General features: G+C 38.6%; 1 protein-coding gene across 6 annotated transcripts in view; it reads left to right on the plus strand.

Moving 5' to 3' along the window:
* Nucleotides 1-18,819, plus strand: part of LOC122091391 (ubiquitin carboxyl-terminal hydrolase 2-like) — a 35,569-nt gene that overhangs the window by 5,323 nt on the left and 11,427 nt on the right. For 3 of the 6 annotated variants that reach the window (XM_042661298.1, XM_042661296.1, XM_042661299.1), the window contains 2 exons: nucleotides 9,228-9,274; nucleotides 10,855-10,920. In XM_042661298.1, the coding sequence (XP_042517232.1) occupies nucleotides 9,228-9,274; nucleotides 10,855-10,920 (113 nt within the window). The remainder of the gene's footprint in view (nucleotides 1-9,227; nucleotides 9,275-10,854; nucleotides 10,921-18,819) is intronic. The other 3 variants (XM_042661300.1, XM_042661297.1, XM_042661301.1) reach the window with 1 other exon arrangement.

Below are 18,819 nucleotides of genomic sequence, written 5' to 3' on the forward strand. Positions count from 1 at the left end.
AAAATTACAACTCAATTGCATAAATCATAAACATAAAAGGGATGAATAAAAATAAAAGAGTGCTTGCATTAATTGAAATAAAAAAAACTATTACAAAAGTGATTAAAGAAAAGATAAAGAAGAACTAAAACTAAAATGAGGGCAAGAGAAAGAGAGAGGAACTAAAAAAAACTAGAAGAAGAATGAATTGTCTCCCCTCCTCTTACATGAGTTGTATTTATAGGTAATGGGGAGGTAGGGCAACAATTTTCTCTTTCCTAAAAGAGAGAAACCCACAATTGATTGTGAGATCTTTTGAGACCAAAAGTGCTAAGGTGGAGGAGAGAGAAGAGAGAAATAAACTTTGAGAAATTTCCTATGATTTTTTGCTTATTTTCTTTCCCTTTTTTTTTCTTAATTTATTTCTCTTCTTTTTCTCCCTCCAAGGGACGATTTCCTTCTTGCTTTGTGTGATTTGGACAATATTTTGGTGATGATGTGGAGGAGAGAGAAGATTTGGACAATCTTTATTTCTCTTTTTTTTTTTCTTTCCTTTTTTTTTCCTTCTCTTCTTGCGTAGGAACCCTTCCACGATTTTCCTTGCTTCTAATTTGATGTGGAAGTCCCCTCCATGCCCTTAGTGCTTTAAGTGAGTGGAAAGCAGGAAATCTTCAACAAAATTCTTTAAAAAAAATCAACCATGAGATTCGAACTTGAGACCTCTTGGTGAGCAAGTAAATTTTGCACACCATAGCTCACCAACTACACTAGGTAGTTGTAGTTACCAAAAACGAATCTTCAATTACTTAAGGATGTGTTCCATCGATCCTTGTTGGCATTTGGAATATTCCTTGTACCTCTGGGACAACTACAAATGGGCTGGTTCTGCATCTAGGTTTAGTTCTAATCCATTATTTTTTTTCTGGCCCGAAAAGAATAATCATTTGTACAGGTGACCAAACGAATGTGTACTTTTAATTGAACACATCCATCTTGCTCAGAATTTCGCCCTCTTCGCAGCCATGAAAAGAAATAGGACCTTTTTACGTGTAAAATTGAAGATATAGCGCCCGATAGTCCTTAAGGCCTTGAAAATATAAAACCTGCAAAAAGAGAGTAAAACCCAAGGTAGCTCAATTCTAAATATGTAAAATGCATGTTTTACTACCCTAGATTTCACACATAAATGTGCTCATCACACACGAAGAAAAAAGAGAATAGTAATAGAATAAAGGATGTAACACAACAACAAAAATTCAATAAAATCCCACCTCAATGGGATCAGCTATGTGGATCCTTGCCCTCCAATCAACTCTATTCGATGTCATGCTTGGGACAAGACCTAAACTATGCAATTATTTCCTCACTACTTCTCTTATGGTCATTTTAGGCCTACCCCTAGCTCTTTTAGTTCACTCAATCTAAATTAGACAACTCCAATTTGCTGTTGCATCCCTAGGCCTCCATTGAACATGGCCATGCCATCAAACGACTTTCTTGGAGCTTATCATGAATCAGGGCAACTCCCACAACAGCTCTAATATGTTCATTCCTAACTTTATCCTTTTTAGTTTTGCCGTACTTCCATCTCAACATCCTCATAGCTGCTTTTCGTATCTTATCTATATGGCGCTTCTTAACTGCGCCTATATTACAGCCAGTTGTATGACTATCCTATAGAATTTTTCATTAAGCTTTAAAAGAATATAACGGTAAAAAAAACTGATGCACATCCGGGTTCCGAAATTGGAATCGGATTGTTTATGGGACCGTTCAGATAGTCAGTAGTTCAATTGCAACATTCAATGGCAGATTTATAATTAAGGAAAGCTTCCACCATAAATATGGTGGAACTCTAACTCAAACCTAGGAGGGTTAGAACGTAAGAAGGGAATGGGCAACGTAAGAAGGGAAAGGGTAATATTGGAACTAGGTGTAAAATAAGGTCACTAAGGAATAAGGAGTCACCAGGAGGGCTTAATGGGAAACAACAAAAATGATTAAAGTCAAGTCAAGAGGAAGGTTGTCTTCAACCTCTCAACACAACCTTCACACAAGGAACCATCCTTTGAATCAAACGTGAGAACTTCTTTGAATCTCATCGGCTGAACTTGAAAAATTCCAGGCGAAGGTTCTTCACTAATAGACCTCTTGAATCCCGCTAATGGACGCCCAAGAGTTTTATTGAAAGAAAAGTATTCAACCATTGCACTGAACCGGGCGGAAGTTAGGGTTTCAGCCCTGTTTGCTGAATTGAATCTCACTATGGAAGATGATCTTTGGAGGTGATCTCCTGGGGTTAAGATTGCCCTTAGTAGGACTACCTTTGACCAATATCTAAGTCCAAACCGATTGAGGCTCAAGGATTAGCAAGGGTATCTTTAGATCTGCTCTTATCGCTAGTTGCAGGAAACGAAACAGAATAGTAAAGAAAAGACAACAGATTAGTAGGAAGAAGAGGAGAAGAAGAAGAAAGGGAGAGAAAAAGAGATCGTACAAACCCCGGGGGGGGGGGGGGTAAGAGGTCATAGGACCTGGTTCATACCTAAGCAGCACAACTCACTTCAATTTTCAGTCTCAAATTATGTCTAATAACTTAGGTTACATGCCTTTATATAATAAACTGGAATTAAATTGCCTAATCTAAAACTAAAATAGCAATTCCTATTTACTTCCTAAAATCTAACTAATGAAATTAGAAACAAAATAAAACTTAAATTGGAAAGATTGCCAAAAATAAAATAAGATCTTAAAATATCCTACTGAACCAAAAAATCCAACCGGACCCGGTTTGTCTCGGTCAAGATTGCAAGAAGGGTTAACCCGGTTCAGCCTCGACGATTTTGGAATCCGAATTTGCATAAAAAATACTCTGGACAGACCTCTCCACTTCATCAGTCCCATTTAATTCTCTGTAAAACGTTATCCTCTATATCACATTTTTTATTTATGATTGACCCCATATATTAAAATAATCACTTTGTGGTATCTCTTTTCCCTTGGTTTTCACCATTGCATTATCCATCATAGTATGACTAAAGTTATACTCTATCTTTGTTCTATTTATCTTAAAGCCTCTTGATTCCAAGGTTGATCTTCATAGTTCTAACTTAGCGTTAATCCCTACTTTTGTCTCATCCCTTGAAGCAATATTATCAACAAATAGCATAAATCATAGATACTCGTCTTGAATGTTCTTGGTTAATTCATCCATGATGAGTGCAAACAAATAAGAGTTTAAAGCTGATCTGGGAATGCACTGCCTTGCCCTCCCATGGTTCTCACATTTGTCACCACATCCTCATAAATATCCTTAATTATATCTACATATTTACTTGACGCACTTCTCTTCTCTAGTACTTGTCAGATTTACTCTCTGGGACTCTATCATAGGATTTTTCTAGGTCAGTAAAGACCATATGGAGATCCTTCTTGGAAGCTTTAAATCTTTCCATAATCCTCTTTAGTATGTAAATAGCTTCTTGTGGATCTACTTGGCATAAAACCAAATTGATTCTTCGAGGTAGCAATTTCTCTTCTTAGGTGGACTTCAATTACCTTCTCCTACAATTTTATAATATGAATCATTAGTTTTATGCCTCTATAGTTATTGCAACTCTTAATATCACCTTTATTTTTGTTGATCGGAATTGCAGTGCTTCTCCAATCATCTGGCATTTTCCTTGTGCTCATAATCTTGTTAAAAAGATTGGTTAAACAAGATACCCCACACAGTCCAAAGTTCTTCTACACTTCTATTGGGTCCTCATTAGGGCTTGATATCGTGCCTACTTTTATCTTTCTTAAGGCTTCTTTAACATCAACCACTTTAATCTTTCGTATATATCTATGGCGTGTGGTGTCTTGATTAGTAATACGGTCTTCTGGGCCACTCTTACTTGAAAGGTCTCCATTTAGTTGGCATACTTTTCCAATCTTTCCATTATGTCCTCATCCCTTACTAGCACTCTTATCATCATCACTTTTATTACATCTCACATTGTTGAAATCTCTACTCTTTCTTTCTCTCATCTTAGCTATCTTATAAATAGTCTTTTCCCCTTCCTGTGTGTTCCAATAATTATAGAGGTCCTCATATATCTTCTTCCTTACTATCTACAATCTTCTTTGCTATAATTTTGCAACATTATACCTCTTTTTTATCTTCTACCTTTTTAGCCCTTTGTTAATTCTTAAAACTAGCTTTCTTAGTCATAATGGCTGCCTGGACCTCATCTTCCCACCACAAAGTCTCCCTAGGGGTTTAATGAATACCCTTTCGCTTCCCCTAGAACATCTTTAGCAACCCTTTTTAGACATGTCATCATCTCGTTTCACATCGTATTGGTGTCTCCCTCGAAGTCTCACTTTCCTTGTTTGACCACTTTACCAGTAAATGCATACAAAGAATCTCCTTTTAATATCCATCTCCTTATCTTAGGGCAAATAGGTTCCCTTATCTTACGTTTTTGCATATTGAGGCACATTTCCAGGACCACTAGTCTATGTTGAGTGATTAGGCTTTTCCCATGTATAACCTTACGGTCCTTACATAACCGTTCGTCGGATCTTCTAGTTAGGAAGAAATCTATTTGGCCAGTAGGATGCCCATTTTTATGGGTGATTGAATGCTCATCTCTTTTTGGAAAAAAATGTTCACAATGGATAAATCGTAAGCTACCACAAAATCTAAAACTGATGCCCCTCTTCATTCCTCTTCCCAACTCTGTAACCTCTATGCACATCTTCATAGCCTCTACGATCACTCCCAACATGTCCATTTAGGTCACCTCCTATTATAATTGTTTCACCTAGACTAAAACCTTGCACTAATACATCCACATCTTCCCATAATTGTAACTTACTACTTCATCCAATCCTACTTGGGGTGCGTAATGTCACGGGCTGGCCCATCAACCCAAAAGACTAGCCTTTTAGGTGAGGATACCATCCCACTATATAAGGGCCCAAGCTCACCCTTGCCTATCCGATGTGGGACTATTTTTCACTCTGCCTACTCCCTTGAGCGCTTGGTGTGACATTTTCCCCCACCTAATTCCACGACACCATCGTCATGGTGGGCCACCCTGCCTACTCATCCCTTGGAGCGCTTGGCGTGCCATCAGATTCGGGTCGGGTTGGCTCTGATACCACTTTATCACGGGCTGGCCCATCAACCCAAAAGACTAGCCTTTTAGGTGAGGATACCATCCCATTATATAAGGGCCCAAGTTCACCCTTGCCTATCCGATGTGGGACTATTTTTCACCCTGCCTACTCCCTTGAGTGCTTGGCGTGACAGTAAGCTCTAATTATATTGACAACCTCTTTCTCCAACACAAGCTTGATGGATATAATCCTATCTCCAAATCTTTTAGCATCCACTATATGATTCTTTATGTCTCATCCACTACATGATTCTTTATGTCTTTGTCTACTACAATGCCCATTCCACTTCTATTACTTTGATCTCTTGAATACCAATTAAAGTTGTCTGACACCTTAGCTTTTTTATGCGTCCATCTAGTCTCTTGAATATATACAATATTAATCCTTCTTCTCCTCATAAATTCTATCCAATTTAGCCTCTTACCCGTTAAGGATGCAATGTTCTACCATGCTATTCTAAGCCTATGCTTATGTAGTAGTTTCTTTACTCGTGCTTGCCCTTGCCTACTTATCACCGCATTCGGGCGTTGTCGACGCGATGTCTCTTAACCCTAGAAAAAGGACAATAGGGCATGATACTACGAAATAAAAGTTCTCAACAAACAATAAGATCCATTCTTTTTTCGTAGGGAATGGATTTGGGTGGACATTTGTTTGTGATAATGTGGAAAAGCTTTCCTTCAATGCTATCATCAACGAGATTTGGATGGGGGAAAAAAAAACCAAGGAAATTGTCTTCCAAATCTCTGCCTCTTCATTAGATTTGGGACTACATCTCCTTTTGACATCAAAATGAAGCTCTCTATGGTCTCTTCCTCTTGTATTGATTTCCAAGGAATAGGCATACTGTTTGTTATAGCAAACACTAACAAATACGAAAATAAACCAAGACAGATCTGCACAACACAAAGATTTAACGAGGTTAACACACCGATGTGGCTACGTCCTTAAGCAAAGAAGAAGTTTTACTATGTAGAAGAGAATTTACACCCAAACAACAGGGAGAAAACTCGCCTTGAAACCCTAGCTCAAAAAACCCCCAAAATACAATGAATTGCTCGACAAGACGATAGTACATTATATACTCTTCCAAGTCGCGGGATGATCCATCGGGTTGCCCTCGCACCCCGATACGAGATCAGTGTTGGGCTTCGGGCTATAGGCCCTAACCCCTCTGCTTTCATCACAGATCTTAGAAAAATTCCCATTCGGGTCGCCACCAAAATATGTTGGAGTAGGTCATACCAAAAAATGTTGAAGCGGGTCATTCTTCAAAACGGGTCAAGAATTCGAAACAAACTTAACATTGTTGTATCTAGGGTATTTCTCCATCTCTTCTTTGTTCCCCCCTCTAAGGGTGGGCTTTGTGTTTTTCTTTGTTTCTTTTCTTCCCCCCCTCTTGGGGTTGTTTTCCCTTTTCTCCTCTTTGATAATGAATTATTTATTCACCCAAAAGATAAGACCATGCAAAATGTGATCGGCTGAGATGCCAGTTGCCTACGTGAGAGCGGAGAGCTAATGCTTTCCACTTATTGAACTATGGTGGTCTGTGACCGCTAGATGCCAAAGGTGTCCTTAGGGTGATCTTGTATTTCCTATGGCATGGTTCCAAGTAATTAAACTTGGATCCACTTTTCTCAACCAAGTTTAAATTTGCTTAAAAAATTATGGTTAGAGAATATTTTTTTGTTACCAATGAAGTGTACCACTTTTTTTTTTTTAATTTTTTTTTTATTTGGATAATAATCATCAGTTGGGACCCTATCAGTGCCACCGCTTGGAGTAGCTTGGCCTCCTGCCGGGCTGCTCCCTCCGCTCTTCCTCCCCTCCCCATCCTTCCTCTTCTTCTTCTCTCATTCTCTCCCTCTCCCTCTCCCTCTCCCTCGTACCCTCTGCTCTCCTTCCTTTTCTTCTTTCACCCTCTTCCTCTGAACCTTTTCTTCTTTTTCTTCTTCTTCTTCTTCGGTCTCACATGTCCGGGAGGTTGCGATCCACCCTAGCTGCCTCCCCTTTCTTTCCACTCCCATCTCTGATTTGATAATGGTCTTGTCGGGATCCTCCTAATCCTCCCTGCTAGAATCGTTGGCTCCTTCTTCCGCCGTTGAGCTCTAGGCCTGCCGCTGCTCTTCCTTGAGTTGCTGCTTTGTTCGAGCATAGCTAAGTCGCCGTCTGCTGCTCCGACCTGCTCCCGAAAGGACTCGTTGGCTCCTCCCCCCTCCGCCGACACTCACTGGGTCTGTTGGCGCTCATCCTTGAGTCGCTGTGTTGTTCGAATGTTCTTCGGTGCCGCTGATCTAGCCATGCTCTCTTCTTGATCCATGGCAGACCAACATTGTCCCGGTGATTTTGGCAAGCTCCTTGCATGGCTTGCAACCCGCAAGGTTGCCAGTCATGCTTGGCCGACAGCCGCCTCGCCGACGCCCTCCGAAAGGCCGGTCCCCCTTTTGCGGCTGTCTCCTCTGCAAGGCCACATTCTCTCTTGGCCGTGGCCCTCCGCAAGGCCCGTGCCTTGCCGCCGTGCCTGCCTTTTCCGCCGGAACTCTGATTCACGTCTTGACGGCTAGAAGTTGAAGTGTTGAGACTTGTTGGTAGGGTTTGGTGGAACCCTACCTTCAAATTTCCTAGTTTCCCCCTCCTACTTGGGCTTCTGGGTTCCTGTTCAACCCATGTGGGCTTTTGAATTGTAAGTTGTTGGGCTTCTGACTTTTGTTTTTGCCCTTGTGGGCCTTGTGTTGTTTTAGACATGTCACAAATCTTCCACTCCTCAAGCCCACTGAGCCTTGGTTGCTGTCCCTTTGGACTTTGGTTACCCTTATAGGGTTTGTAATCTCCCTTGGGGGATATATTTTCCCTCCGCCTTCTTTTAATGCATTTATTAATTCTCCAAAAAAAAAAAAAAAAAAATCATCAGTTGGGACTGTTGAGAACTTTTGAAGGTTTTTGTTAGGAAGTGTGCAAGGGATTTTCTTATTGACACCCCTCATTGTGTCAAATAATTTGTAACTTAACTTTATTCCCTTTTAGTACTGCATACAATTTTTTCTACAACAACAAAAGCAAACTCAGCCTTATCCCAACTTAATGGGGTCGGCTACAAGGGAAAAATTAAGTCAAAAAAAAAAAAAGGGGGGAATGAAGAGATGAAAAGATGAGAGATGAGAAATGAAAGATGAAAGTAAGAGGTAAGAGGCACAGCTTAGCAAGTCAGGAGAACTTTAGCAAAATGGGGTCAGATACATAGATCCTTGCCTCCAATAGGCTCTATCCAAGGTCATGCTTGGGACAAGGGTGAGGCTATGCATGCCATACCTCACAAATTCTCCTATGGTCATTTTAGGTTTGTTCCTAGCTCTTTTAGCTCCTAGAATCAGATCGCTCCTCCTTATTGGGGTGTCCTTAGGCCTTTCTATTGAACAAGGCCATACCACCTGAGACAACATTCTAGGAGCTTGTCATTGATCAAGACAACTCCCAAATCAGCTTTAATACGTTCATTCCTTATATGTACATTATATTGCCACCTTTTGATCGGGCAATACAACTTTTTCTAATAATGATAAATATTGTCATTTCACTTGTGCACTCAAAATATGTGCATTATAATGACACTTTTTGATACTGATATGATGACATTTCATTTTCAAATTAATTTTGGAACCTTTTTATACACCTTAAAGAACTTTTGGAAATAAGACATGGAGCAATTAAAAGGTGTCAAGTTCTAAAGACACCTATATAAGTGTCATTCAGTCCCTCCGACATAAGCTATCTGTTTTATGACTTGTGCTTTGAAGAATTCGTTTCTTTCTCATTGTTCAATTGCTAGGAGTGATTTTTCATTAATGGGTGATTATAACACCAATTAGTTCTATGCTAAAATGGAGCTCTTATTCCTCTCTGGCTTATGGAAATTTCCTACTTCTTCATCATTGATCAAATCAACCCTCACAGAATTAATTTTTGGTTCTGTAGTTGTAACTTTTCTGTCCTTGTAGCTGTTTCTCCTCTAAATAGAGTATTGTGTACATTTAAATTTTCTAAATTTCTTGTTGCTAAGACTGTCTTGGCTTCCGTTATAGGTGTGTTTACTGAACTTATACAGCAGATGCAAGTAAAAGGTGTCCAGGTGATCTCCATTCTGCAGTTTGATATCCTGTTTTATTTATTATGTGATATTTTTGTGATCATGGTCTCAAATATACATATTATTGATTTGGTCACCTATTTTGCACTCCATATGGCAGAAGTCTAGTTTCTTCTCTTAAATTGTTTGAAATTTAACATTTCTCTGTCATTGGTCTGGGAAAGGCAACAAAGAGTGGTTTTCTTCAGGAACCATATAGAGCAATCTCTGCTTCTCTGGCAGCTCAGTTGGCAACAAAAATGTGTACAATTTGCTGATAGACAATATGTTGGGTTTGGTTATGAGAGTTGATATATACTAAATCCATGTCCCCTATCTATCTGATATCAAAATGGCCAGATCAGCAGCTGAAAATACGAGGGGAAATGTTCGATACATGGTGGGTCCATATTTCTTAGATGGGCCAAATTTTCCATGTGGGTAATCCACAAGGTGCCATAGCTACTCGATGGTTGGGTTGGCTAGTACAGCCCGAATTGTAAAATAATCTCCTATAAACTGTGCACCTATAGATTATAATGTGGTTCCCAGTCACCTAAAGACTAGGTTTTCAAAACCAGCAACAAACAAATTAATAAATTTTCTAGAATTCAAGAGAAATCCCATAAATATCTAGAATTCAAGAGAAATCCCACCAAACCAAACCAGAAACTCAGATTTTGACCAAACCTTGGTCGATTGCTAGTTTAATAAAGAAACATGATATTAAAATCTTAGATTTCTCTAATGGACAGATTCTGAGCTTTGATTAAATCCTACCCGAGCAAGAATTGCTTAAACAGAGAACTTCAGTCAGTTCAAAAACCAGAAGCAGAATTGACTCAAAAGAAAACTAAGGGGTCTATTAATCAGGATGGATACCACAGTAAAACTTTAGTACTTTCTGATGGTTGAAATAGAAGATATTATAGAATCCTAGTTTAATGAGGAAAGTTCAACTTGGACAGAATTCGGTACCAGTACTATACTAACAGATTTCAGAAGATGAGTTAATTATGATATTAATCAGTAGACACCCATTAGAAATCACAGTATATCTCTGAAACCAGAACTGATATAAATAACTGACTCTGTGATCTGAAGAAGAACATAGGGTAGAAGAGAGGGATATGACCATTGGAATCACCACCAATGTTCTAGACTGGAATCACCACCTCCAGCCTGTTGAATCACCACAGAAAAATTTTGAATCACCACAAAACTTTGAGAAGCAAAAGCTTTTCTTTACTTGTAAAATCCAGGGGGGGGGGGGGGCGGTTAACTTTTAAACAGAAACTGAAATACTTACTGTAGGAAAGAAAAGTAGAGTAAGCATAGGAAACCTCCTATTAAAGCTGGGCATATCCCGTTCTTCCCTTTCTTTTTTTGTTCTTCTTTAGTGTTCTGCAGAGTCTTCCAGCAAGCTTCCTCATCCAACTGAGACCTGTTTTGGGTGACTGCTGATCTCTATTTTGTGTTTTACTTCTATATCTACCTTGGCTTTTGTTCCTCACATAATATTTTGCAGGTTTTATCTAAGTTCACTTCCGTACAATTTCTGTTATGCCTATTCTGAGTTGCAGAACTTCAGGCATATCACTATAACCAATGGTTGGATATCCCCTCTTCTTTCTCTACAGTCAATCCAGGTTTGGTGTTCATCCGAACAACCAATTGTGAGTTATAGCTGTTTTCCTTTCAGTTACTAATTCTGGATTTTTAGTTTCTATTTTCTGTCCTTGCTTGCTTCTCCCAATCTAACCATCATATTGCTTTGGTATTTTAATAACATAGTCACCCCATTAGGGCCTTCCTTCTATATTTGTTTCATCTCCATTGGATGTAGGGTTTGTTAGTTCTAACTCCATTTATTTTCTGCCCCTATTTCTTGGTTTTCTGTTTCACTGCGATGATGTGATTCTGGTTGCTCATACTTTTGCTAGTGTTTGCTAGTTCAGCCTAGCTTACACCTCGTCAATGTAGTGCCAATAATTTCTTCTCATTGTCGGCCTGCTTTTGATTGGTTCTCAATGCTTTGCTCAGCTGGGATGTTGATAATGGGAGTTGTGTTAATGTAGTGTCATGCCATCTAGGCAACACTAGGTGTTGGAGGGAAAAATCAAGGCAACACCAACAAAGCGCCTGGTGACCAAGGACCCAGGGGACACCTTGATAACTATGGGTTTTTTATGACACCAACCAGCACAACATTATAATACATCCATGGCCGCCCCAACTGAACATCTGTGAGCTTCATAGGAATTGCATTACACCATATGTCCCACATGATGCTTGATTTTCTAAGGCATGGAACAATGCTGATTTGCCTAAGGTGGTTGGTGTTTTTCTATATGTAGCTTAGCCTTATTGATAAAGGCTTGAGAAACTCCGTTAACACAACTCCCGTTAGCTACTATTGCATGTGTTGCTTTCGAATCACTCATCATGTGAGTAAAGAATATGCAGTGTAGCCGCCAGTCCTCAATTGCAATGTGGATGTGAAACTATGTTAACACTACTCCCACAATTTACTTGTGTTGCTTTCAGACCGCTCATCATGTGGGTATAGAATATGCAGTGTCGCCAACAGCCCCTACCTTTGGTTTTCACAATCAGAATGTGGCTAACCGCTAACCACACTAACTCCATATGCTTCCCACCCTCCTCATCATCATCAAGTGGACAAGGCTCACATTCCTCAACTGTTTCATCCTCAATTGCCTTAGCAACTGCATTAATCTTCTGTCCTATAGGACAGCATTTGGCAACATGCCCATACTTCAATAATTGTCGAAGCGCTAGGTGACTCGAGGCGTTAGAGGCTTCCTAAGTGCATAGGTGATGCTGCGATAAGGCCTCCGGCACCTAGGCGACCTAAATGTGCATGAGAGATTTTAAAACATGGATACAATTTCGTTCTCACTTCTCAAATCCAATAGGACATAAATCGTGTGGCAGAGTTCATGGACACAACTGTCCACCCTAAAGTCCCCTTTGGTGTACTGTGAGCATGTAATGTAAGGATGAACAGGTTCACCCAGAATATATATAAGTAATATGTAATTGTTTTTGTTAAAGGACACAAATTGTAAGTGTAGTGGGGCAGAGAAGACGAGGAGTCACATGACACACGGGGACATTCTTGAGAATGCTGGTTGGAAAAGGACACATGGGCACAATTGGATAAATATCACCCTCCAGTTGTACTCTATTTCACTTTCCTTCCTTATTCCTTTATATATATATATATAATTTTCACCATTATATTAAAGCCAAATAATTTAGGTCAGAGAACCAACTGACAAAGGAAGTAAGTAGTAGAGAGGGTTCCGACTTTGGTTCCTTCGTCCCACGATGAAATCTTTTTCTCCCTTTTTTTATTTATTTTTATTTTAATATAGGGACATGATCCCATGCATCACACAAACCCAAACAAAACATTAGAAAATAATTTAATCTTATATAATAATAAAAAAATACCAAAGCATTCAATACAATAAGGTGGTGGAATGCCTAGATCTCCCCCCCCCCCAAAAAAAAAAAAAAAAAAAAAATAGCCTTGTCGCCTTGGCAACACTTATGACAACTATGCATACTCCTAACAACTAAAAATATGTGTTGTTGCCGCTGGTTATTGGTGCTTTACCCTTATGATCTGCCATTATATAGGGTATTAGTAGGTTGACCACTTGTAGTTCTAGCTGATGGAGGGTTCCTTTGATTCTCTTTGGGTTGAGAACCAAACCATCTAGGAGGAGGTCTCAAATTTTCCTCTGTGCGCAGGGCTTTCTGAAAAAATTCTTCTAGATTTTAAATGTCATTGACATTAATTTCTTTCCTGATATTTGGTTTCGATCCTGATTTGAATCAATAGATCAATTAGGCGACGTCTTCATCAATACCTGCATGAGAGACTAGTGCATCAAACTGATCCATATGCTACTTTAGAGAGAGTACCACGCCGTAAAGTGTTGAGCTTATCATGCATTTGAGCTTTGAAAGTGGACAAGAGATATTTGTTACTCAACTCTTCCTTCATCACCTCCTAAAGTGATAGGAGCTGCACTTTGAGTCCATAACCTCTTTTCATAACTCTTCCTTCACTCCTTTGTAAACCTCAATTTTCTATCCCCTAGCAAGGTAAATCAATCAAGATAGTCATCGAGACAATAGTAATGTAGAACTAGAATCACAAGTGATCCTAATCCCAGGTAGGATCTCAAAATCTAGCTGAATAGGGAAGATGTCTTCCGATAGGTTTGGTTCTAAGAAAACAAATAAAAGGAAAATAAGAAAAGAAAGAGAATTTGATGGAGGGTTGAGAAGGGTGGAAGAAGAATTAGGGAATGGGCATCTCACCCCTCAAGTTTAAGCATCTCACCTAAGGCATCTCACCCAACTACATCCCACAGCATAACAGCATAAGCCATCTTTTTTTGTTTAACTCAAATCTGTCTTCTCATTATAATTGATGGGCTTTAAATAACTTTACATTGCTCGGACACAAAGACATAATAAAAAGGAAACTAAAGCTAAAAATAAAACCTTCTAATTTAATATCTAACTTGCTAACCAAGTAAGAGTAAATTAGAAACTAACAACTAATGATAAAAAGGAAACTAAGCTACGTTACCAAATAGAAACTTCTTTTGACCAACAAAATAGGAAACTAACTAGCTCACTAAGAAAGTAGAAACTAACTAAAAAAGGAAACAAATCTTCCTAAGTTACAAAGCTTACTTGCCAAGATAAAGCAAAGAAATAAAAATAGAAACTAATATCTAATATCTAATATCTAACAAGTGCTGGCAGCATCTTTTCCAAACCAGCTGTCAATATTGGACCCCAAGGTACTGTTCACATGAACAGTACCTGCGTGAACAGTAACAGTAGGTTGGCAGATCCGATTGGAGAAAAATAAGGCTGGTTTGATGTACGAAACTGAACCAGACCTTAACCAGAATTAGGCCAGCATTGAATTCTCTTTTTGACAGCTCGATCTGCATCAACTCGCCCTCTCATAGAAAAAAATCGTCCTCGAATTTTGTAGAGTGTGAGGGTGATTGTAGCATAGTGCACGTCCCTTTTCAAGCTGTAGAAAATTTCAGGTAACACCTTGATCATATGGATGTAGTCGTATAGGCACGGTTGATGTTCTTCGAGATACTTCAAAGGGATGACGAACTCCACGGTCTCAACTTCAAGGTCTTCAGATTTATCCATGGGATCATCTTCTAGCATGCCCTCTACTTGCTCTTCTTCAATCATAGGCTCTTCAAGTCCTTTGTCCTTGTCATTCACAGTCTCCTCAATGGTTTCGTCAACCATTACTACAATCTCAATCCCTTTCGGATCTTCCGCTTGGTTGTCCATAATCACCATAGTTATTGTAGCGCTAATCTCCTTGCGTTTGATCTCTTTGTCCACCATTGTGACCATGCCGCTTTTGATTTCATCCACATTAATCTCTCTGATTGGAACATCAATGACTACCTCTTTCTCGACAATAGCAATCTTGTGATTTGTGGGTGGCTTTTAAAAATTTGGTAGAGGAAAGTACATTCTCCATTCATGTTTTGATAGGTACATACCCGCCAACTCGTATTGCATCTCTTCCCACATTCTAAGCTCACGTCCTTGAGCTTGAAGTTGCCTTTCACAAACTCTCCATTGTATTCGAACACAATCACTCATCTGGGAGCAAACATATCGAAGTCGTTGCGTCTCTGTCAAGTTGTAGTTGTCAAAGTACATATCCAATTCATCTATCCATTCAAGGAAAATGTAAAGTTCCTCACCAAAATTACATCGCTCCATCCTCAGTTAGGTTAGCTGATACCAAAATAATGTAGAACTAGAATCACAAGTGATCCTAATCCCAGGTAGGATCTCAAAATCTGGCTGAATAGGGAAGATGTCCTCCAATAGGTTTGGTTCTAATCAAACAAATAAATGGAAAATAAGAAAAGAAAGAGAATTTGATGGAGGGTTGAGAAGGGTGGAAGAAGAATTGGGGAATGTGCATCTTACCCCTCAAGTTTAGGCATCTCACCCAACTGCATCCCACAGCATAACAGCATAAACCATCTTTTAACTCAAATTTGTCTTTTCATTATAATTGATGGGCTTTAAATAGCCTTACATTGCTTGGACACAAAGACATAATTAAAAAAGAAACTAGAGCTAAAAATAAAACCTTCTAATTTAATATCTAACTTGCTAACCAAGTAAGAATAAATTAGAAACTAACAACTAATGATAAAAAAGAAACTAAGCTAAGTTACAAAATAGAAACTTCTTTTGACCAACAAAATAGGAAACTAACTAGCTCACTAAGAAAATAGAAACTAACTAAGAAAGGAAACAATCTTCCCAAGTTACAAAGCTTACTTGCCAAGATAAAGCAAAGAAATAAAAATAGAAACTAATATCTAATATCTAATATCTAATATCTAACAAGTGCTGGCAGCATCTTTTCCAAACCAGCTGTCAATATTGGACCCCAAGGTACTGTTCACATGAACAGTACCTGCGTGAACAGTAACAGTAGGTTGGCTGATCCGATTGGAGAAAAATAAGGCTGGTTCGATGTACGAAACTGAACCAGACCTTAACCAGAATTAGGCCAGATTTGAATTCTCTTTTTGACAGCTCGATCTGCATCAACTCGCCCTCTCATAGAAAAAAATCGTCCTCGAATTTTGTAGTGTGAGGGTGATGGTAGCATGGTGCACGTCCCTCTTCAAGCTGTAAAAAATTTCAGGTAACACCTTGATCATATGGATGTAGTCGTATAGGCACGGTTGATGTTCTTCGAGGTACTTCAAAGGGATGACGAACTCCACGGTCTCAACTTCAAGGTCTTCAGATGTATCCATGGGATCTTCTTCTAGCATTCCCTCTACTTGCTCTTCTTCAATCATAGGCTCTTCTAGTCCTTTGTCCTTGTCATTCACAGTCTCCTCAATGGTTTCGTCAACCATTACTACAATCTCGATCCCTTTAGGATCTTCCTCTTGGTTGTCCATAATCACTATAGTTATTGTAGCGCTAATTTCCTTGCGTTCGATCTCTTTGTCCACCATTGTGACTGTGCCGCTTTTGATTTCATCCACATTAATCTCTCTGATTGGAACATCAATGACTACCTCTTTGTCGACAATAGCAATCTTGTGATTTGTGGGTGGCTTTTAAAAATTTGGTGGAGGAAAGTACATTCTCCATTCATGTTTTGATAGGTACATACCTGCCAACTCGTATTGCATCTCTTCCCACATTCTAAGCTCACATCCTTGAGCTTGAAGTTGCCTTTCACAGACTCTCCATTGTATTCGAACACAATCACTCATCTGGGAGCAAACATATCGAAGTCGTTGCGTCTCTGTCAAGTTGTAATTGTCAAAGTACATATCCAATTCATCTATCCATTCAAGGAAAATGTAAAGTTCCTCACGAAAATCACGTCGCTCCATCCTCGGTTAGGTTAGCTGATACCAAAATAATGTAGAACTAGAGTCACAAGTGACCCTAATCCCAGGTAGGATCTCAAAATCTGGCTGAATAGGGAAGATGTCCTCCAATAGGTTTGGTTCTAAGCAAATAAATAAATGGAAAATAAGAAAAGAAAGGGAATTTGATGGAGGGTTGAGAAGGGTGGAAGAAGAATTGGGGAATGGGCATCTTACCCCTCAAGTTTAGGTATCTCACCCAACTGCATCCCACAACATAACAGCATAAACCATCTTTTAACTCAAATTTGTCTTTTCATTATAATTGATGGGCTTTAAATAGCCTTACATTGCTTGGACACAAAGACATAATTAAAAGAGAAACTAGAGCTAAAAATAAAACCTTCTAATTTAATATCTAACTTGCTAACCAAGTAAGAATAAATTAGAAACTAACAACTAATGATAAAAAAGAAACTAAGCTAAGTTACAAAATAGAAACTTCTTTTGACCAACAAAATAGGAAACTAACTAGCTCACTAAGAAAATAGAAACTAACTGAAAAAGGAAACAAATCTTCCCAAGTTACAAAGCTTACTTGCCAAGATAAAACAAAGAAATAAAAATAGAAACTAATATCTAATATCTAACAAGTGCTGGCAGCATTTTTCCCAAACCAGCTGTCAATATTGGACCCCAAGGTACTGTTCACGTGAACAGTAACAGCATGTTGGCTGATCCGATTGGAGAAAAATAAGGCTGGTTCGATGTACGAAACTGAACCAGACCTGAACCAGAATTAGGCCAGCATTCTCTTTTTGACAGCTCGATCTACATCAAATAGAGCTACTCATTAGACACTTGGGGATTGTTTTTCCCGTTGTACTCTTTGAGCTCTAGCTTCACTTTTTGGGTGTTGTCAATACACCGATTAGGTAACCCATTCTCAATTGAAGTACCTAAAGTATCCTTGTAAAGTAAGTTGAGGTGTAACAACTCTTCGTGGTCTTCTCTCATGAACTCTTATGGTATGATTTGCAGTTGAATGATCAACCATCGCTTCATCAATTCTGTGTTAATGATAATTTTCAAGCATGGGGTGTGGAAAACTTGGTGGTGAGATGATGAAGTTCAAGTAGCCATTAAGGCTAAGAAATCCAGTTTTAAAACTTGGCAAAGGACCAAGGATAGAGAGGAATTAAAAGGTATAACTTTGCTAGAAATGAAACTAAAAAGATAGTATGGAAAGCAAGGATAAAGAAATGTGGGGATCTCTATAACAATTTAGACACAAAGGAGGAAGGAAAAGATATTTATAAGCTAGTAAAATAAGGGAGGGAAAGTGTAGAGATTTCAACCATATTAGATGCAGTAAAAGTGAAGATAATAAGATACGAGTAAGTGATGAGGAGTTAAAGTCAGATGGAAAAAAATATTTCTACAACTTTCTAAATGAGAACAATACAAGTAATAGTGTTTTATAAGGTTGTAATAACCATTAAGAATCCACAGATTTTAGATATATGCACAAAATTAGGGTGTCTAAAGTAAAAGAAATTTTAAAGAAGATGAAAATAGGTAAAGCAGTAGGTCTAGATGGTATTCTGATAGAGGTGTGGAAGAGCTTAGGAATTAATAGAATAATTTGGCTAACTGTTGTTTAAGATTATGAGCACAAGAAAAATGTCAAATGAGTGGAGAAGCATTGTGGTTCAGATTCATAAAAATAAAGGTGATATACAATGATATAATAACTATCGATGAATAAAATATACGAGTCAAACTTGAAATTATGGATAGAGTATTAAACCCGACTGAGACAAGAAATTAATGTTTTGGATAATCAATTTAGTTTTATGCTAGGAAGATCAACCACAGAAGCTATTATTTTCTTAGGAGACGAATGAAAAGATTTAGAGAATATGGTTTTTTTGACTTGGAAAAGTGTGAGCAGAACTTATGATAGAGTCCCTAGAGAATTAGTTTGACAAGTGTGTGAAGAAAAATGTTTTTAGTAAATATATGGACATAGTTAAAATATATATATATATATATATATATGGTCTAGTGACTAGTGTAGGAGCTGTAATTTTTTTTTTT

This window comes from Macadamia integrifolia, chromosome 10 (assembly GCF_013358625.1).
Source record: "Macadamia integrifolia cultivar HAES 741 chromosome 10, SCU_Mint_v3, whole genome shotgun sequence".
Lineage (NCBI taxonomy): Eukaryota > Viridiplantae > Streptophyta > Magnoliopsida > Proteales > Proteaceae > Macadamia > Macadamia integrifolia.